General features: G+C 35.2%; 2 protein-coding genes across 3 annotated transcripts in view; both read right to left on the bottom strand.

The window, feature by feature from the left end:
* Positions 1-3,656: 3,656 nt before the first annotated feature.
* On the bottom strand, positions 3,657-5,882 carry LOC110107625 (cell division control protein 45 homolog). 2 transcript variants are annotated; one of them, XM_020837920.2, is made up of 2 exons: positions 5,767-5,882; positions 3,657-5,587 (listed from the first exon to the last, which is right to left on the bottom strand). In XM_020837920.2, exon 2 carries the CDS (start codon positions 5,562-5,564, stop codon positions 3,795-3,797), a length of 1,770 nt encoding a protein of 589 aa, XP_020693579.1. In that variant the 5' UTR covers positions 5,565-5,587; positions 5,767-5,882; the 3' UTR covers positions 3,657-3,794. The 2 variants fall into 2 exon arrangements, with proteins under 2 accessions (XP_020693579.1, XP_028551749.1); XM_028695916.1 differs by having other exon boundaries at positions 3,657-5,702; positions 5,767-5,880.
* Positions 5,883-13,474: 7,592 nt separating this feature from the next.
* Positions 13,475-22,776, bottom strand: part of LOC110107642 (putative NAD kinase 3) — a 76,324-nt gene continuing 67,022 nt past the window's right edge. Inside the window, exons 10-12 of the mRNA XM_028695915.1 lie at positions 19,575-19,882; positions 14,393-14,728; positions 13,475-13,949 (exon numbers count right to left, since the gene is read on the bottom strand). Coding sequence (XP_028551748.1) covers positions 14,420-14,728; positions 19,575-19,882 — 617 coding nt within the window. The 3' untranslated portion in view covers positions 13,475-13,949; positions 14,393-14,419. The remainder of the gene's footprint in view (positions 13,950-14,392; positions 14,729-19,574; positions 19,883-22,776) is intronic.

The raw sequence follows: 22,776 nt of genomic DNA, 5'->3' as shown, positions 1-22,776 counted from the left end.
AGCGCACGGTAAAAGTGCACTCCATGTGGCAAGTTTTTGTTGGATGTCCAGACTTATTTCTAGTTCAGGTGATCGGTCCTAATAATTTGCCCTAGTAAGAAGCTTTCATAGGCTTATATTTAAACTTGGTTTGGTATTTACATCCAAAGTTAATTGATGAGAAATGATTTGTGGGATAGAGGTAAATCTAATCAAAATATTACAAGTCTATCTTTTCAGGTGTTTTTGGTTTTGTATGGGATAATTGTCTGGTTATTTGGGCACTCGAAGGTGGATCGGCTTCAAAATCAGGTCAAAACTCTTTTAATTTATTAAAATTATTTCTTATATATGTTTTTTTTTGGGAGATTTACATACATACCACTTAATACTATTCTATTTATATATTTAACACCTAAAATTTTAATATTACATATATACCACCCATAGTTTATTAGAAAGTTAAAAGTAATAAAAAAAATTATCCCAAATAAAACCTAAATTAATAAGGACTAACCCTCTATAAATTTCCTATGCACTCTTCTCCATAAAAGAGTATTGTTAGGATCAATTATTCTGTGCGGATGCCAAACGTCCGGAAATCAATCAAAATGCGTCACATCATCTCTTTGTTTGGTACGGCAGCTTAATACTGTTGATGTGACACATTTTGGTTGGTCTTCGGATGACATTCTGCATCCGAACTCCGCACATAATAATTTCTTCGTTGTTCAAGGCATTGGAGAGTTTTTTCTGTTTTGCTATTTTGTTTCCTTGGTATATAAAGAAACAAGGAATTCCCTGAATGACCAAATCTTGTTTGTTTCTTGTATGCCTTAGTATACTAGAAGGGGTTTGTGCTCTCCTTCTCCATGAAACAAGCTCCATCAGTACACATGCATATAGTATACATCATTTGTATATACATGCAATACACATCATCGTGTATGTGAGTATATCATGCACATACATCATATGTATATACATGCAATACACATCATCGTGTATGTGAGTATATCATGCACATACATCATATCTACAGTGTATGCTATGTATGTACATATCCAAGTGTAGATGTAAGACAATACATCGCATATAAAGCTTCTCTATCATCAATGAAATGCAAAAGAAGTAAATCCCAACATATCTGCAATGTATCAAACAGGAGGTAACAAACCCATACCATGAGGGGGTTCATAAGGGCAAATCCAGTCGAAGAGCAGAATATTGCTAGCTTGACATGTTGACATCAAAATTGATCAATTTTTATACTAAAAAGCTGTTTTAAGAAGTCATAAAAAAACCATCCCAAACAAAGCCAAAGCCAAAATTTCATTATAAACAAAAGTAAGAGATTGTTAGGAATAGCAAGAGAAATTCATGTGCAGTAACAGAAATTTTACCAGCAGCATGAGCAGTACTAAGGAAATGATCAATCTGAAAGATACTGGTTATTAAGAGATTAAGCACAAAAAGAAAATGCAAGATAACTAAATTAAAATTTGGTAGTAATCATATTAAAACAGGTTAAGGAACAAACCTTCAGTTGTTTCTTTGAAATTCTTCGTTGTTGCAATTCTTATGACCTTCATATCGGAAACATCAAATAATTATGGTTTTATTTGGGACGGTTTTCTTACTGTTTCTTAAAGAAACTTTTTAGTATAAATTTTCTAATCTTTATACTAAGAAACTACTTTAAGAAGCAGTAAGAAAGCCGTCCCAAACGAAATCTAAGCTCAGTCTTTGCCGGGATCTTTTCTATTCAGTGAATTAAGATGATAGCAAAGAAAAATGCAGTGTGGTACAAGCTAAATGTTTCATTGACACATACTTAAGCTATATGCATCCATTTGCAGAAGTCATGGTCACTCATGCCATGGTGGAATCATGACTATGCAATATTCAATCCTTAAAATTGTTCAATGTTTCAAAAAACTTGAGCTTTCTAAATAAATAAATAAATTTAAAACTAATTGCTGACATACCTGGTTGTAAATGTAGTTTTGTAATTGATAGGTAAACCTAATTGTATCCATCGCATGACAATTCATGCTGGGAAATAACAATGACCGTGTATTGTAGTGAGTGCCAGACCAAGAATGAAAGAAGAGAAAAAAATTTTACAATCGATGAAATTTAGCATTACTCCTAAACTATATGTTTCCACAGGAAGAACTCAAGTGTAGAGAACAATAGCATCCTTCGTCCACTTGCATGTGTAAAACAAACCAGGAAAAAAACCTGATAAGCATAGGCAGCCGCATGAAATCCATTGAATTCTGGAGACAACCAAATCATACTAGGGGTGTAAATCAGACGATTTGAATTTGAGCCACGTGTGAAGCTTGAGCTCAAGCTCGACTAAATTCTATGAGTATGAGTTGGCTTAAGAGCTGGCTCATTTATAATGTAAGAAAAAGAATGATTCCAATTCAATCAACCTTTGTAATAAAATAGTAAAAATGATCAAAAAATAAAAGAGAAAAAAAGACAAATCAATTATGGATGTAACAACCAAACTCTTAATTATCAAAATATTATCTGCTTTGGCATAAGGGTCTCACTATTTTGTTCTATTAGTGTAACTTCCAAAGAGGTCACCTATCTCAGGATTTCTCCTGAATGAGCACACTTAACTGCTGAGTTTTTTAATAAAATTATAATCATTATACCAAAAGACACTTCGATGTTTAAAAATTTAACTTCTTTTACTTAAGTGTTTCACAAACTTTCCCACTTAAGTAATTGACGCCCTCGTCAGTATTTTTATATCAAAGAATCATCCACCAGGCATATAGGATTCTAGGGGTAATCCCTACAAGTTCAAGCAGTGACTCCCACCACCTAGCATTTTGTTCCATACAGGGTCCAAGAGGTGACTCCTATGATGTAGCACTTTATATTGTATGACTCTTAGTTCTCATCTACTGACTGATGTATTGCTACGATACAATTTATAACAACTTAAACTTTTAACTATCAAGATAATGTCCACTTTAGCCTAAGGGCCTCACGATTTTTTTCTATTGGTATAACTTCTTAGGAGGTCACTCATCCCAAGATTTCTCCGAGATGAGCACGCTTAACTGTGGAGTTTTTAATGAAATTCTAACCATTACACCAAAATACGCCTCAATGTTTAAGATTTTAGCTTTTTTTACTTAAAGGGTTTCACAGTGAAAAAGAATAAAGCATTATTAAATATTTCCAAAAACTTCATACTTAAACTTTTTATTTCGGCTCATGAGAATTGAGTTAGAGCAGGCTTAAGCTTGACTTGATAACTCATTGAACTCAAAATTTATCGAGTCAAGCCTAAACTAAATGTATAGTTTAGTACATTGGATATGGTACAATGATGCCAAATTTGAGAAACCATGTGTATGCATACAATCTCAAATTAGAATCCCCAAAAAATAGAAATTTTTGCCTGGAAGAGAAAACTGGCTCATTTACAAGATGAAAGCAACATATGTTAGTATGACACTCGCCTGCTACATGACCCCCAAAAAAATATCCCAAAATAGATAATTGTGTTGATTCGACTAAAATTAAACATAATTTATACCCTCGTGTGTCAGCTACATTACACTATTAGATTAACACTACCATGAAAAATACTAAACAAGGCACTATACCTAAAGACAGATTTTTACAGTCTTTAAGCATAATACTAAGAAAAAAGGTTGCATGTGGTCATGCATTTCTTTTTATTTTAGAAATTAAGTTCATTGCAATACCTCATCCAAGCAATAGAACAACTTAGGATGGTTGACTACCTTCTACAACAAGGCTTGGAGTACGTCAATATATCAAAGTTTCCCAGCCAATCTTATCATAAAAGAACTGACGGCCACAGTATCTAAAAGTATCCAAGAAGATTCAAACAACTCATGAAAATACTCGGCATCAATTTCCTCAGCAGCAGTTCTAAATGCTATTCCAAATGAGTTACCTTGAATGGCCCCAAGCCTGGGTTTATTGCAAACCCCAACTATCAAGACCTTGCCAGGCTCTTTTGCCAAACAGGCACAAATCAAAGGCTTCACCTTTGCACCTCTTTCCTTTAAAGCATCCATCAGAAAGTAGCACAATTTGGTAAGAGCCTGTGGATAATGTAATTTCTCAGTATCCACGGGGTCTTCAAGCTTTATCCAACGAAATCTTCTGCCACTTCGAATAAATCCACTCTTTGTCATTGCAGAGCTACCCTGTCTGAGAATAGCCCTCTGTATCTCAATAGCATTTTGCATTCCCTTCCTGAGTTGCTCGAGATTGTTCAAGGAGAGTGCTGAGTAAGCGACCCAAAATTTCTCACCAATCGATGTGTCCTTTTTGGTTCCTACCAATGATTCAAGCAGTGCAGTAACTCCATAAACTACATCAGCCGCAGACAACTTAGAGCAATACCCATGGAGTCTAAAGAAACTGCGATAATAGAACTCTGTCAATCCATATTCAGGTAAAAACTGATCAAACTCGTTTTTCATCCTCCTCTTGACTTCCATGCTCATGTACTGGAATTTCTTCTGGCAGTCTACAAGAGGAAAGCCCATTCTGGCGAGTAGAAGCTTGAGTTTCTTCAGACCGTTATCACTCCAAGTCTTTAATTTGGTTGCAATGTAAGAAGAACAAATCATTGAATCAAACAAATTCCACTCCCTTAGAAGCATAAGCCGTGGCTCATCTTCATATAAAATCCGAGAATTCTCTGGTGCTTGAATCCGCGTGCCATCTTTTAGTGTCACAGTGGTGACAGATTCCAGACTTCCAGACATGTTAATATACTGCTCAAGTTCCATAACCCCAGCTTGATACCTTTCATTTGTTAGCCTTTCATGTACAAACTGATCGACAAGGGAGACACAAGCTAACCAGAGCAGCTCGTTAGTGTTCTTTCTCAGGGAATGAGCAAGGTCAAACATCAAACAACCAGAAGGCTTTCCATGAAAAGTTCCCAACTTGTAATACTCAGCCTTCAGTTTCCCATAGAGCTTAATCGGATCAGACACAGACTCTTCAGAAAGCCTACGGCGCTTCAAATTCCTCTCATCCTCCTCGTTTTCACTGTCATCATCACTATCACTGCTCTCGCCAATCTCATCGTCACTATTCAGATCGGACGCATTAGCCAGAGCCGACACATCAAAATCATAAATCAAATCAGCGTGGTGCTCATCCTCTTCAGTATAAAGGACAATAATCTGATCATTCTGTTTGCTAAGGTTGTGTAGATGAATTGGACGGTGACTATCAATTACAAAGACACGTACTTCTGAACTCAGGTTTAGCAGCCGGTGGAGGTCACGATGACAACCCCAGTTTATTAGAAGCAAAGAAACCCTCTCACGAGAACTATGAAGATTGAGACCAGGAAACTTTTCAATATCGTTGAATGAGGATACAGGGTACACAGAGTACCGGAGAGAATCAGATGAGAGGATGTGGGTTATAATCTTAAGGGTGCAGAGAGAATCTACATCGGATGCTGATGGAAAGATTAGTAGAGGAGAGGAAGACGATGCCGATGCGGCATCTCGGAGAAGAGAATAGAAAGATTCCACTCTAAGCTCCCTCACCATACTCCTCGCTAGGGTTATTCAAGCTGGGAATCAACACATGCCGGAGATTAAATTTTCAGTTAATTAAGAGAAAATTATCAAATCGATTGCTGAAAAAGAAAATTATCAAATCGATTGCTGAAATTTCAGCCATCATGCCTGCAGATGGAAAGAGAGGAGATAAGAAGAGGAAAAAAGAACAAGTTCGTTAGGGCGTCTTTACCTCCCCCAATTCAGCTCCTCGACCTCGCCGGCGGCAGCCGAGATCCGACGATCGAACCCCCCCTCTCGCGCTTGCCTCCCACTCCTCCCGCTCTTGCTCTTTCGATTGCCGCCCACCCAAATCACCAAATCTGAATTTGAATATAAAAGGGATGGGATCGGGCCGGGTTGGGAGCGGGCCCACAAGCCTGCGGGCCCGACCTAACCCCTTAATCGCATGTTTTTTTAGTACGCTAATAATCATTTCATGATCTAAAAAAATCTTATCGCATAAGTTCTATATGCAATGTACAATTTAGCCTCCAAACAGTATACTTTAAATAGTCATGATTCAAATATCATTAGAATCTGTAAAAGCAGCACATCAAGATTTCTTCTTGGATCATTCTGCTAAGGATTTTTGTGAATTTTTCTTGTAAATGTAGGATCCCCTCAGATTTGCACTGGCAGCTGGGACTGGCACTCTTCTCTTGGTGTCTCTCGTTGTACTCAGAATATATCTGGTATCGTACTTCTGTTGAGCTCTAGGCCATTGCTTGATAGTAAATAAAACAAATATCATATTATGAGATCATATATCAGCTTTTGATATGCAAATGAACTGAGCTGCTATGAGATAAAATTGTGTTTCTGGGACGCAATATCTTACCACGGAAAAATTTGGAAAATTGTGAACTTCAGAAGTCCCAAAAACAAAGCTTGAGCATAAATTTGAAGTAGGGGATAGCTTTTCAAGATTTCTATAGCCATAATTATCAGAAACTGGTAAGATAGATAATTTAAAATATGGTTTGGGCAGTTAATGCATGAGAGATATGCGGTCATCATCTTCACTGCAAGAATAGTATGTAATAAGATGTTGAGATGTTGAGGTGTTGTCTTTCATAATCCTAGAATTAGATGTTATATTAATATTTAAACCTTAAAAAAAAAAACTTTATAAGAATCATATCACTTATGCATAAATAATTATTTATAAATGCGTGTTGGACTATAAGGTTTCAAGTTAAAAATATTGGCATCTCATATATATTTTATTAGACCAGATTAAAGTTTGATTGTAGCTTGAACTTGATAAAGAATTTGAATTGTTTGAATGTAATTTTTGCACTCAGATCATGTTTAAACTCGATTTAAGGATGACAAAAACAAGCTTGAGAATAGTGATACTCGACTTGGCTCAACCAGTTATGGCCCTAATTATCGTTCCTAAGCTGATTGATCCCTAGATTTAAGAAGCCATTTCAGTGTTTTCCAATAATATTACTAATTGCAATTTTACACAGCCATGCGAGCATTCCAACATGGATTGAAGAAAAAAAAATCGAATGAACTCACTGCATAGATGGCATTTCCTTTCTAAGCATTCCTGCACCATGTTGCATCCCTTGATACACCACGTAACTCTTATTTCTATGTATTAGTAATTGAGCAATTTTTTCGTCATATCCATATTCAGAACTTGATTGGTGCAGCCATTCAAATTTGTTTTGTTTCAAAAGTGTAATAGGATGTTATAAGCTCATCAGATCCAATGAAATTAATAGATGCAAAAAACAAAAAAATGATGTCCACCAAATGATTTACAGCTGCAATTTCAAAGGCTTGCAAATCCAAAAAAAAAAAAACAAGGATTTTGGTGGAAAGGAAACATTGAAACATAAACACACAACTGCAATTTCAATTTCCACTATTAAACAAGAAAATTCATCAAGAATCACAGCCTACCGTCGGCTGCAAATAAGAGCGCGTGAAAATAAAAAAACTCACGGTGGGCAGGAAAGGCTGGAAAAGAGAACTTGAGCAAGAGAAGGAAGCCTTCAGTTCGATCGGCTAAGTCGCTCCGGCAAAACAGCCTCCCGTCCGTGAGGAGTCGCGGTTCTCTCGGCCTCTCGCTCCGCCTGGACGAAATGAAGGATCGCGAAAATGAAGAGAGGAATAGGGTTTCACTCACGGTGTAATTTTGTATTTGTTTTTACCGATCATTCTCTCAGCCTTTGGATTAAATCGGACGGCTAATAAAATGTATATTTGAACCGGCCGGTTTTTAATAACACGCCCGGTTTTCCGGTTCGGCGGTCGAACCGCCGGTTTGACCGGTTCAATTCCGGTTCTTTGCAGAAATGGTTCTTAACTAACCCTTAACCGGCCGGCCGGCCGGTTCGGGGTTCAACCGGTTGAACCGGCCGGTCCGGTCCGGTTTTCAAAACGTTGACTAGAATTATAATTATTAAATCTTCTTCAAGCATAATATTTATTGATATGTCATAAAAAAATTATCTTCATCGGACACGAATAGAAGCTTCAAAATTAAATCTAGGATCATCTGAACTTCGATTTCAACAAACTTATAGTTGAATTGAACGTCTTGGAAATACGAACCCAACAACACCAAATTCGACTCAATCCGAGCCCAAATGAGTCAAAATCGAAAACCCCAATCGCTGTTGGAAGGTTCAAACCACAATTTGAATTATTAAACGGTTTTCAAATATGAAATGCTTATAGTCGAATTGAGCGGCTCGACGAGACGAATCCAACGAGCCCAAGATCGCCAAATTCCAACATCATTAAGAACTTCAAATGCTTAACGAATGGTACACAATCAAGGGATTCAATATTAGCCTTCCATCCAACTACTCCTCATTTACCATTGATCTCTCACTTATTTATTAGTCATGTCACTCTCAAAGAAACTATAAATTCCTCATTTCTCTTAAGAGCGGACCCAAGGCCCAAGCAAGAAGAAGAAGAAGAGGAGAAGAGAATAATAAAAAGGAAGAAACTCCTCCTCGACCACCGTCAGATTTCCGCCCGACCTCCAAGTGACGCCGGAGTTTCACCCGAACTCCAAATAACACTGGAATTCTGTCTGATCTCCAAGTGATGCTGGAATTTCGCTCGACCTCCAAGTAACACCGAATTTTTTTTTCTTTCTTCAAAAAAAAAAAAATTTTTTTTTTCTTCAAAAAAAAAAAAATGTAACACTAGAATTTTGTCTGATCTCCAAGTGATGCCATAATTTTGCCTGACCTCCAAGTGACGTCAGAATTTTGTTCGATCTCCAAGTAACTCTGGAGTTTTTCCTGAATACCATCTAATGCCGGAGTTCTACTAGGTCGCCGACTAACGTCAGACTTCTATCCGAAGTTGGACCTCTACTCGTCGCCAGATTTCTACCTGACATCGGACTTCTGTTCGTTATCGGACTTCTGCCCGACATCTATTCGATGCTGGATTTCTATCCATTGCTAGACTTCTACTTGACGCCGTTCTTTTAACATCCATCGTCAGACTACAGTCCTTCCAACCTCCATCGCTCACCGACTACGGTCCTCCTACTTAAGTCTCCCACCGACTACAGTCCTTTCGACCTCCGTCGCCCGCCGACTACAGTCCTCCTGACTTATGTCACCCACCGACTACAGTCCTTTCGACCTCCGTCGTCCGCCGACTACAGTCCTCCTGACTTATGTCGCCCACCGACTACAGTCCTTTCGACCTCCGTCGTCGGCCGACTACGTCTTCCTGACTTACGTCACCCACCGACTACAGTCCTTTCGACCTCTGTCGCTAGACAACGCGGTCTTTATGATCTCCGTCACCTGCCGACTACTATTCTTCTGACCCCCATCACCAGATTATGGTCCTTCTGACAAAACGAATTCTTCAACGGTGATTCTTTGTATTCCTATCATGTAATGTATTCCATATGATGTATACCAAACCAAGGCCTTCCCCCTAAGAAATGGTCTCATTTGTAATCAACTGCAATACTAGTGGATTCATTCAAATTAGGCTAGGCCCCGTGGGTTTTTCTCTTTTTTAGGAGTTTTCCACGTAAAAATCTTTGTGTATCTTGTGAATGTCGCACCTCTCTTTCATCTGTTTGCGTGCCGGATTTTCGTACAAAGTTAAGACGTTAAACTTTATATTTCTCTACCGCCGCAAATACTCCAGACGCAACATTTATAATAGTTACTTCAAAAATTTTAATGATGTTATTGCACACTTATAATTATATGAGTAAATCAATATAAGAATTTATAATGGATTCAATAAATTACAATTACGAATCAACAACAACAACATCAAGCCTTTGTCCCACTATGTGGGGTCGGCTACATGAATTTTTTTTTTTTTTTGCATTGTATCATGATAAAAATATAATTATTGTTCAAATCTAATAAAGAAAGATCATTTATAATATTTTCTAACCAAATCTTTTTAGGTATACATATACATTTCTTAATATAAGTCAAATCTAATATATCTACTTTCCTAACTAAGTCATTGGAAGGCTGTCATTTTATGTGACCAAACCATCTAAGGCGAGTCTCTCTAATCTTATCTTTCACTGGAGCTACTCCAACCTTTTTCATGTATATGCTCATTTCGTATCCTACCTCTAAGGGTAAAGCCACTCATCCACCTAAGCATCCTCATCTATGCAACACTTAACTTAGTATTATGCTTCTCTTTTCATGGCCAACATTTTGCACCATAGAGCATTTCAGGTCTCACCACCATCTTATAGAATTTTCTCTTAAATTTCAAAAGACTTTTCTATCACCCAACAAGCTTGATGCATTCTTTCACTTCAACCATCCAACTTGAATTCTACTGATAATATCCCTATCTATTTTATCATCACTCTGAATAATAAATTATAATTATCAATAGAATTAAAAAAAGAATAAATCTTTCACCATAATTTAAATTCATCAAAATTTTCTCCATAGTTTAAATCATATGATTTTTTTTTACATAATGATATGTCATTAGAAAAAACCATTTGATCAAAAAAGAATTTTTTGATGAATATTTATATCTCAAAGTAACTTAATATTTGAATTGAAAACTTTCACGGTCATCTAATCTAAGGAATTATTTGAATTTTGCTTTCAAAACTTTTAGACATAAAAAATGTTTTGATCTTAGCTCAAATTGACCTAATAAGGCACTTTGAAGCATATTTATAAATTTATCAAAGATATTCGAGCAATTAAACGCTCTTCAAATTTTTATGCTTATAATCAAAATGAGCATCTCTGCCAAATGAATATGTCAAGCGTAGGTACACTTAAATTTGATATCATTAAGGCACTAAGATGTTGAAAAGTAATAGACGATTAAGTTGATTTTCCCCATATTATTTCTTATCTAGGTAATTTTTTTTGTGTTAATTTTTTTTTAGATTTTTTATTTTTTAACAAATTAATTAATATGTTATTAATAAATTTGCTTATTTAATATGACCCCTTCTTATTTCTCTATTTCAATAGACAGATTTGTTAGTATTTCTTTTATTTTGACTTATTTATTTTCTTGTTTTATTTGTGTGGACTAATTAAATATTAATTTAGAATTGCTTGTTCATTCAAACTCTTACAATTTTTTTTATTTAAAAATTAAGATAAGAAGCTAAGTTCTTGTTCCTTTATTAAGGTTATTTACTCACTTGTTGAAGTACTGATTCAACTAAGGCTTCGTTTGGGACAGCTTTTTTATTGCTTTCTAAAACGGAGTTTTAGTACAATTTTTTTTTAAATTTTGTACTAAAACTCCGTTTTAGAAAGCAATAAAAAAGCCACCCCAAACGAAGCCTAATTTAAGCAAGTCAAATACAAGCAAAGCACGATCATACATCTCTAAATAAATCAGGTATGAATATAAATGTGGAAGCCCGGCTTAAGATCGCTTAATCTTAAGCCGAACAGAAGCAACTTTCAGTATGACTAAAAGGCTTCATTTGAGACGTCGTCTTACTATTTTTCAAAACAAATTTTTAGTATAAAATTAACATTTTTGTACTAGAAAACTGCTTCAAGAAACAATAAGAAAGTCGTCCCAAATGAAACCTAAGGCTAATTGATTAGCCAATCATGAAGAAAATTTACGGTGCCGATTGATTAGCCAATCATGATACTAAATTGAATACTAGCATGCATTTATATGATATAACTTTTCTCATGAACTCAAAGATTTAACTAAAGTTGATAAAATTAGTTTGCCATAGTTTTAGAGGTGACTGAATTGGCATAATTGGTTTGGTTTGCTTTCTCTTGATCTTTATGGCTGCCCCTCTAGTTTGATATTGTTATCTCTTGATTTTTTTCCTCTTATGAAGGAAGGGGGTTGCAATGATGATATTGGTTATATGACTATTGGTTTATTCCAATTAGGCTTTATGTTTTACATCGCCGCTGTGAGGTGTTGATCTAATTTTAATTAGATTATTCATACATGTTATCACACCATTGCAAACTCCTATAAATAAGATGCTTATGTGATTTAAAGATTTGGGGAAATTTTTTAATAAAGCTTTAAAATAAAATTTTCTCCTCCAAATTCTCTCTCTCTCTCTCTCTCTCTCTCTCTCTCAAGATGAGCTCTCGAAGACCCTCCTAAATTACTTAACAACCACCTTAAATCTTTTCAAATATATACCTTATAGAGTACATTGTTGGTACTGCAAGACTATATTTTTGAGACTTTTGAGTCAATTAAGATAAACTCACACAAATATCACATACTAAAGTTTCGACCGCAAAATATATTAGTATATAATCAAAGCTCCTAACTAATAGGTTAAGATGAGCTACGTCGGTATGGCAATGCTGCATGTAGTTTTTTTATCCTCACCAATATAGTTACCCTTTGCAAGTTGTAGCTATTTAAAAGCCTACAACTATTTACAAGTTTTTTTTTTAAAAAAAATTAAAGAATAATTGATAAAATATAGAAAAGAATCAGCTCAAAACAACCAAATTCAAAATTAATGAAATCAAAGTTTCAACTTTGATCTGAAGCTGGGAAGAAACCAATGCATATTTGTATTTCAATCAACATAGATATATTCATAAATTAATTGAACATTTGCACATTTTCAGCACAAAGGACTTAAATTAAGCTACTATTGAAAGAAATTTTATATGCAACTCATTTCCGTATTGATTGGAAAATTAAGCTTTTAATTAAGAGATCTTGAATTTAAGTCATAATACATACATGCAAATTCAACATTAAGGTTTCATTTGAGATGACTTTCTTCATGCTTCTTAAAACAGTTTCTTAATAAAAAGCTGCTTTTAAAAGCAGTAAAGAAGCTACGTTTCATTTGGGAGGACTTTTTTACTTCTTCTGAAAGCCTTTATTTAATAAAAAAATAAAATTTTGTATAAAAAACTATTTTAAAAAGCACTAAGAAAATCATCACAAACGAAGCCTAAATTAGCTCGAAATTGGAAGGAGAAATTAGAATTAGGGGAATTAGAGATTCTGCCCGCCAATCCTAAAGTAGATGCTTATGAAGTGACTGATTTTATGAATAAATGAATTGATTTGATTAAAATCTTCTCCTTTAAACCATTTACAAAATTAAGGATCATGATAACTAGAGTTTTTTGCATAAGTGATTGTAAAATTGGTCCGAGCAAACCCTAATATGAAACTAATTTTTCTACAAGAATCTATGATTTTACTACACTACTTACAATCCTTCAACACAACTTGATTATTAGACAATATAGCTAAGGCTTCGTTTGGAACAGCTTTATTCTTATTTTATACAGAAGCTTTCTAGTACATAAAATTTTAATTTAAAAAAAAATTATAATAAAAAACAGTATTAAGAAGCCGAAGAAAGTCATCCAAAATGAAACATAAATTTAAAAGATAAATATAAAGAAACTCCAAGACATATATAATAGACAAAAATCATGAGAGAGACTTCAATAATGAAATTTCATAAACATGTTCAACAAAAATTAGCCCTAACCAGACATTTATTCTGAAAGAATTATCTTTCCTTCAATCATAATTTGACACTTGGTAATTCAATAATAACCTCTAATAAAAACTCGCCCATTTATTATAAGCAATATTGTAACCAAATGACTTCTAGATTGTTCTATTCATGAGAAAACAATAGTTAAAAAGAGGCTCTTGGTTTGTTAGAGACCGTTGAGAAACCCTAAACCTAAATCTATGAACCTCTAATATTCTATTCTAATCAAACTCTGAGTGTCATCAAAAACAACACTCACAATAACTTTATTCATAAAACTGTTTGATTTTTTTTTCCCAATTCAAAGTTGAGATGACTCGTTCTTACCTTGGCTTTGGGAATTATTCAGCTGGAATCAGTAAGGAAGCAGCAGGATCTTAACTCATTGGATTGCACTGTAAACAAGAAGAATGAAATTCAGAACAAAGGTTTTACAGTTAAGAAGCCATTGTTCATGGCACTGGAACAATACTGCATTAACTCTTTTGAACTGCAGGTGTGTTGTTTTGCACAGAAAGTTCATGAATGAGGACAAATGAGAATACAATGTGGACCACTGAGCAGCAATCCAGAGTTATAAGGTTTTGTTTGGGACGACTTTTTAATTGCTTCTTGAAGCAGTTTTTTAGTACAAAAATGTACAAGAAAGCTGCTTCAAGAAGTAGCAAAAAAGCCATCCCAAACGAAGCCTAAGAGCAATATTGTTGCGTACAGTGAGAAGAAATGGTTTGAAAATTTTATAACAATAAGGCCTCGTTTGGGACAGATTTCTTACTGCTTCTTAAAGCAGCTTTTTAGTGTAAATAATGATGATGATGAATATGAAGATGAAGCTTACTAATAATGGTTAGAGCCACAGTGGAAGCTACAAATCGCGAGGACCATCAAATGATTGAATCTTCCTTAAATTCCAATGGAGGCCTTCATTGATGCTTCGCAGGAAGTCATTGGTGGAATCAACTTGGCATGCTGTGGGGACTGGCCAAGGAGCCATGCTGCAGATGAGAGCATCACCAGGGGCCAATTGCTTCCTGTCTTTGCCATCAAAAGAGGCCCACGCCTGTCCTCTGCTGTTCAAAGGAATTTGAACTCTCAGCGTCGCATACTCCGGTAGTATCAGCGGCCGGAATGAAAGAGAATGAGGACAGATTGGAGTGAATAGAATACCAGGAACCTATATTTCAAGAGTGTTAGAAACTATAAAATGAGTTTATTAGCAAAAGAGTAAAACAATGCTTTGTAAAATAATGTCATCTCCACCGTTGACTTCTCTGACTAAGGCCTCATTTGGTTGGCCGTAATTTCTCCGTTTCCGATTTCAATATGTGAAAAATTATTATTTTACTGTTTGTTTACGCCACTTTTTCAAAATATCTTTTGCTACAACTCCATATTTTCGCCGATGTGAGAAGAAAAAAAATCTGCTTCTCCGTTGTAATAGCTCCATTTAAGAATGAAAAAAACGTCGAGGGTACCAAACGAGTCCTAAGAAAATGAGCCATATGGCTTACACAATTATCTGATGATAGTTATGTTGGAGAGTAAAACACTTCTGGCAAGTAGACGGTTAGCATTTTCTTGGAGAAAAAAAAATATAGAATTCGCTATCACTACAATAGCGTGTAATGGTGTGCCAGTATTGAAGTATATTTCCTGCTCCTCACCAACATCGTAGAGAGTGCTCATAAAAGATTTCTTGGTCTTCCATCAGCAACGGAACAATTCATGCAACTAATTACAACTCTGTGACGAACCCTTGTATTGGCGATGGAGAGTAAAAGAGGACAATTTTAAATATCATTTTAATAAAAGGACTACCAAGCCCTCAAAAGGACAATATTTCATTAAAAGGACAATTAATGAAATATTTGTTGGAACAACAGATGGTCACTGAGGAGCATCAGAGATGACTATCTAAGTTACTTGGATATGATTTTGAGATACAATATTGACCGGGCTTCAAAAATAAGGCAGCAGATGCCTTATCGAGGAGGGTCAAGGAACCCCAATTGGCAACCTTGTTAGTACCAATGATCTTAGATTGAGAATCATCGAGGCGGGAGAGAGAGCAGAATCAATAGTTGAGAAAGATAAGAGAAGAGTTGCTGAAGGACTCGGACAGTCACCCAAGTTATGCTCTGAGGGGGAGCAGCTACTTTACCAGGGGAGGTTTATGTTACCATAGACCTCCGGTTACATTCTCAAGCTACCGCAGGAGTTTCATGTCAATGCGATAAGGAGACATTTAGGAGTACAAAAGACATACAACAGACTATTACCTGAGTTATATTGGGCACGAATGCATCAAGATGTAGAAGATATGATAACAAGGTGTGATGTGTGTCAGCGGCATAAGCACCTGACTATGGCACCGGGGGTGGGTACTGCAACCGTTAGTTTACCTGAGAAGGTCTGGGCTCATTGAGGGGTTTCCATGCTAGGAGGGATATTCAGTGATACTGATGGTGGTTGATCGACTAAGCAAGTATGCCCATTTCATTTTGCTGAGACATTCCTAAACTACCATCTCTGTCGCTATGGTCGTTATTCGAGAGGTAGTGTGCTTACATGACATTCCTGAATCTATAGTATCATATAGAGACAAAGTGTTCCTCAACAATTTTTGGAAGGAGTTATTCAAGATGCAAGGAATTGTCCTAAAAAGGAGCACGACATATCACCCACAGGCGGATGGCCAAATCGAAGTGGTTAACAGGAGTGTGGAGACATACTTGTGTTATTTTATATTTGAGACACCAAAACTATGGGCTAAATGGTTAGCATGGGTGCAGTATTAGTATAATACATCTTTCGACACAACCGCGAAGATTACCCCTTTTAGGATTCTGTATGGGAGGGATCACCTCATCTGATATATTACGGGCAAAGCACTACACCAGTATCCAGTGTAGATCAATACTTGGATGAGAGAAATAGGATACAAGTATAACTCAAAGGGCATCTACTAAGAGCTCAATAACTTATGAAAAAGAAGGTAGATGAACACATACAAGAAGTACAATTCAAGACTAGGGACAAAGTTTATTTGAAATTGAGACCATATTGAGAAAAGACACTAGCCAAGAGGAAGAATTAGAAGCTATCACCACGTTACTTTGGGCCTTATGAGGTGACGGAGTGTATTGGGGCAGTAGCCTATCGTCTGAGGTTACCAACATCATTATTAATACACCCAGTATTTCCATGTATCACAACTGAGGTGTGCTATCGGATATCACACTCTCTTCCTCACTACTTGCGACATTAATTGAGGACATTGAGGTGATTCTAGAACCCATGAAGGTTGTTAGAATACGACGAGGGATGATAAAAGCAAAGGAGGTCCTAATGCAATGAAAGGATCTACCTGATTATGAAGCTACATGGGAATCGTATGAGGTGATCAAGAAGCAATTTCCATCCTTCCACTTTGAGGACAATGTGCTTGTTTGAGAGGGGAGTATTGTTGTTATAGTTATATTGTGAATGATAATCGAAGCTTGATTTAGAGGGTCGTTTTTTATGTGCATGAATACTTTGTTCACTAATGCTTGTTAGATGTTCTTGGCATCTAGTATAAACCATTCATTTGTAACTTAAAAGTTGAGAATTTTCAAGCGACTATGGTTCTATAAGAGGGTTAGGAAGAGATGGAGGCTATATGTCAGTATGATATATAAAAGACTCAAATTCATGAAGAGTGTTGAAATTCTCTTCCTAAATGTAAGTTTTGGAAAAGGAATGATTTTCAAAGAATATTATGTGCATATATGTGAAACCATAATTTTTGAAATGATTTTTTTAATGAAAAATCAGAATTTCAACATCTTGCCTTGCCGAAAAAGGAAGAGGAGGAAAGGAAGGAAAGAGGAGATAGAAAAAAAAAGATAAGATGATTTTAGCTGCTGTATCGCTTAGCCGTTTTTGTGAAACTTTCTTAGATTATAGTAGGTGATTCTGATCATACTTCTGTTTTCAAAAATTTTGATTCTTAGCATAAATGATTTTATTGCATATTTCCTGAATATATTGAACTTCTACTGCATAATTTTTTATGTGATATCATACTGATTATTTTGGAGATTTTGACTGTAATATTTTTAATTTTCACTAGGTAAGATAGAAGTTATTGAATTTTGTATGATTTTTCTTGAACAGATGTAACTATTTTTATTTAAGCATACAGTTAATACAAATATTGTGAACGAATAAGAACATGTGGTTGAGTAATAGCTGATCACTATTACTATTAAAAAAGTGATATTAATATGTGTGGAAAATAAGTAACATAAATGTTTCACTAACGCTCACTGGAGACTAACTGACCTACAGGATGATGGGCCGATGGACTTTCCTTTAAATATATGATTTGATATTATCCGGCTGATTTACGTGATACTGATTGGGAATTATAACGAGTTATTACTGTGTCGACACGCTTGACGACTCTATTTACTGAGTCAATGGTTATTGACTACAGATTACTGATACTGGAAAACACCACTTAAGCCAGGACTTCTTACTTGATTAATATGATTACAAAAATGCATGTTACTGATTCATTATTGTTGTAAGGCTTTACTATTCACTGTTTAATGATTTATTATCACTGTACGAATTTACTGTTACTATTACGGGTTTACTGATACTGATACGGATATCAATATTGTCACCGATACTAATATTGATGCTAGTATTGGTCTACTATTACTATTACTGCTAGTGTTATTGATTCATTGTATTGTTTAATGATTGACTAATTATGTGACGTACTGAGCATGTGATTAAGATATTGCACTGATACTGATATAAAATGTGATTACTGTTACTAGTTTATTGAATTGCTATTATTACTCACGGTTTACTGCATTGATATGATTTACGATAGCTTTTACCGATGCTTTGGTTTTACCGATATATTTGAATCCTTTACTAATTGTCACTGATTGAGAGTATTGATACAACGACTGCTTTATGGTTTTCACACATGTACTAGTTTACTGGTTTTTATACTACACTATTTTACTAGTTTTCGTATCATATTGTTTTATTATTTACCAACTCTAGTGCTACTGTATGTGAGTTTTACTATTTCTGCACTGATTCATGATCATATGACTCTTATTGGTATAGAACTGATTAAACATGCATACTGTTTCTTTGATATTCTTTGATTTAGTTGTAGGATTTAGTGATCTGTTGGGTTATTTAGCTCATTATATGTGGTTTAAATGATTTTAGCTCATGGCAGAGGATTAAGAGTGCGAGGCTGATCAAGTTTTTCCAGGTTTACTATTAGTCATTTCTTTCTATCTATAGTTATTCTTTTGTACTCATGACTGAAATGATATATTATATTTTTACGATTCTTGAGTACTGTATGTGATTTTGGAGAAATGAATAAAGATGCATATGGATGTTTTAATCAATAGAATTGGCTTCTGCTGATATTTGATTTTATTACTAATAAATGAAATTAGATAGCTTTGATTCTTGTCTAACAAAAGATAAAAGAAAGAATTCTTCCAAATTAGATTATAGGACATCACAATAAAAGCATAAATTATTTTTGAATAGTAAGAAAATAACCAAAGATGCACTTAATAGCTTTTGGTTTAAATATGCTACTTTCATGGGTGGGACATGAACCAAACATCTTAAGGGAAATAGTGGAGATAAATCCGTTTGTGGCATATGTTTCAAGGAGGAATTGACAGAGATTTTTAATTTGAGGCTCTTTTGACCCCACGTAGTGGGATAAAGGCTTGATGTTGTTGTTGCTGCTCTTTTATGGCCTTTAATTAATAAATTTAGGATAACTTCTTCCCAATATTAATTTGGAATATTGTTTGTAATCATGAGGACTCTAATAACTTCCAGAAGATGCCTATTTTTCTTTTCCAAAATCCCATTATGTTGACGTTTATATTTAAAAGAGATTCAATGTATAATCTCTTATTAAAGATAGAAAAGCACTAATGATGCTGCAGTTTTCCAATAGATTAAAATGAGAAGTATACCTGTGGATGGACCATTGATCCTCCAGCTGCAAGTGAGTAGGCTGTACTACCAGATGTTGTTGATAATATTAATCCATCTCCTTGCACACACGTAACAAAGGAGCTATCACAGTAGCATTCTAGATAAGTAAGGTATGAAGACATTCCCCTGTCAATCGTGACTTCATTAAGGACAAGAATGGGTTCTTCAGTTTCTATTTCATCTTTGGCAGCATCTCGAATAACATGGCATTGCAGCCGGTGACGTAATGTGATGCTCATGGGTCCCTTCAATACTGCGTCCAAATACTCTATATAGTTTTCACTTTCTACAGGCAGTTAATGCAAACAAAGGTGTAATGCAATACAAAACTCTTGGTTAAAAAAAATCTAGGAGTATGAAATTAATATATATATATATATATAAAAGCATCAACAACAGCTCGCATGGCAGCATGAACAAGGATAACCACTAAATGCATGCTAAAACCATTGCATTACAAAGTTTCTGTAATAAAATACAGCAATTAACGCAGTCAACCTAGTTGCACATCACCAAAAGTTAAGATGAAGGGGTTCATAAAGCTAGACTCTATGCATGCGCATGTGCGTGAGAGCGAGAGAGAGAACTTGTTAATCAAAGACAGTTTCATCTTTGGAATGTATTTGAAAAGCAGTTTAATCAGTTAGGTAATACGAGCTACTTCGATCAGGAAGATATGCTTTTTTAGTGGAAAAGCTGAGACAAGTCCGTTTCATTAAAAATTATAGGTTGCAAAAAAAAATTAAGGAATAATAAAAAAAGGATTAGTAAGAATTTCAAAATAATAATAATAATAATAAATCATAAATATCTCTCCAACAGTGTTCGGAAACGAGAGAGAATAAAAAAATAGATTTTAAGTTGGTCAATATTCTTACTTCTCCATGATCAATCTAAAAGTAAACCAAGGATAGAGTGTCAAACTAAATAACTCGGTAATCCTTTTTTGTTTGGTAAGATTCTATTATATCATTCAATCAAAGTGATCCAAGATAATTGCTGAGAAGAAAACATTCCAGAGATCAAGCAACTCGTTGCAGAGAAGTGTCGGTGCATCATAGCCCTCATATGCTTTGGTGTGAGACCTTATCAATCAATGAGTAATATGGGTGCAAAAGACAAACCTAACCCAAGGGATTCCTCGTATCCTCTACTATCTCCTCATTTAACAATATAGGTTGGGATACACTAACTAACCTAGATGTCATGAACCGACCCGGAGGCTCGAATTAACGAAACGGGAACAGATGGTCGGGCAATTTATTATTATTATTTTTTTGCTCAATATATCACCAATAAGTTGAAAGAGCCACTAAATCCTCAAAATTATTTAAAATAAAAGATACAAGTACCTTTCACTTGGAGCACCTCGCCTACGGTACACATTTTTGTCTCTTCTATTCATTTTAAGCTTTGAATAATACATATTCATTTATAAATTTAGGAGTGAGTTATAAAACACTCAGTGAGTAAATCATGGTTCTAAGCTATAGCAACACAAGACATTAGGAATAATATGCATGATCATTTCAAAACATAAAAAAATTATATTTCATCATTTCATTTCAAGACTTTCCATATTATACATATAATCTTTTATCATTTCTCATAAATAATACTACCGTGACAGTAACCACCATCTAAAATATTACTAATGAAGATACTCTTTTTTTTTATTTCATTTTCCTTTTCATTTACATGTATGAGTACATTGCGTCCCCAACTAGTATACCATAAGAGGGTGTGCTCCATCAGTCAACATGCACATATAAGCATATCTATCTTAACCATTTCACTTATATATCATTCATATATTTTCTATGAAAAGTGTAAATTATAACATATTAATTTTCATTTCATTCAACATGATCAATCATTGGATATGAGAAAGACAAATCATAATCTTGCTTGCAATAAAACTTAATAAGCATAGATCACTATCTTTCGATCCGTTCATCTATTCCGCTCATTCTATTTCATTTGCGGTCCCGCTCGCCTGCTTAGCGCAAGGGTCGATTCGGTTGAATCGAACTAGCCGGTTTTTTACACTAAAAGAATACAACTATAGCATTTTAATTGGATTTTTCATAATCTTCACCATCTCCTCTCAATATATAAGCAACATCTTTCTCAAAATTACAAAAACTCAAACCACACAAGAATCCATCGCAACATGATGACTAGGGTCTTGGCAAATACCTTAAGTCCAAAGTTCTCTCTCATTATTAAAATGGGTAATTAATAATGGAGATTTTCAATTAAGGAAGCCACAAATTATGAATATGTTGACCTTTGTATAAAGAAACAAAAAGAACAAAAAATTCAGCTAACCTGTAGACCGTCGGATCCACGAAGTCGTGCCGAAATTCCGCTGCAAACGACGCCGCTCCGATCAATTTCCCGCGATTCTGGCAGAAATCTCGCGATCTCGCCTCGGTCGTTGCTCGGATCGCGTCTATAAAATGAAGCAGAACCCTGCCTTCAGTCGCTGCTCTTTCACACGCCGAATCCCTGCCTCGCTCTACTCCCTTTCGCTCGATCCCACACTCGATCCCGAGCTCCTCTCTCCTCCCTCTTCTCGCACACGAACTCCTCCCCACCTGTGACTTTCCACCGAATCCCACAACCAGCCTCTTCTTCCCTCCCGATCGCAAGACCTCTGCATCCCGCCGAGCTCCTCTCGACATCTCGATCCCGACCTAGCTCCGACCGATCCCGAGCCCTAGCCGCCTCCATCCAGCTTCACTCATACCGACGCCATTCCCTCCTGTCGGATCGATTTTGATCGGAAGCACAAATAGAAGATCGCTGGTCGTGAAGGTGGCTCTCTCCCTCACGCGTGTAACTGTGGCGAAACTCTCTTAAAACAGAGAGTTTAACTCTCTGTTTAAGAGAGTTAAACTCTCTGTTTAATTAGTAGGCTTAGATTTTTTTTTTATTTTATTTTTATTTATAATTAATTTTAATTTAATTATAATTAATTTCATATTAATTATAATTAATTTATCATAAATTATAAATTAAAATGATTTAGTTATAATTAATTGTATATTAAAATATAATTAATTAAAATTAGTTTTTAATTAATCATAAATTAAATCTAATTAATTTATGATTAATTTTAAATTAAAAATAATTAATTATAGATTAAATATAATTAATTATATTTTGCTTAACTTA

This window comes from Dendrobium catenatum, unplaced genomic scaffold, assembly GCF_001605985.2.
Source record: "Dendrobium catenatum unplaced genomic scaffold, ASM160598v2 fragScaff_scaffold_706, whole genome shotgun sequence".
Taxonomy (NCBI): domain Eukaryota; kingdom Viridiplantae; phylum Streptophyta; class Magnoliopsida; order Asparagales; family Orchidaceae; genus Dendrobium; species Dendrobium catenatum.
Note: the sequence above shows the minus strand (reverse complement) of the source record. Positions and strands in the feature narration are given on the sequence as shown.

Bases quoted from the DNA above. Each gene is read 5' to 3' on its own strand.
- LOC110107625 (XM_020837920.2), bottom strand. From the start codon at position 5,564: ATGGTGAGGGAGCTTAGAGTGGAATCTTTCTATTCTCTTCTCCGAGAT.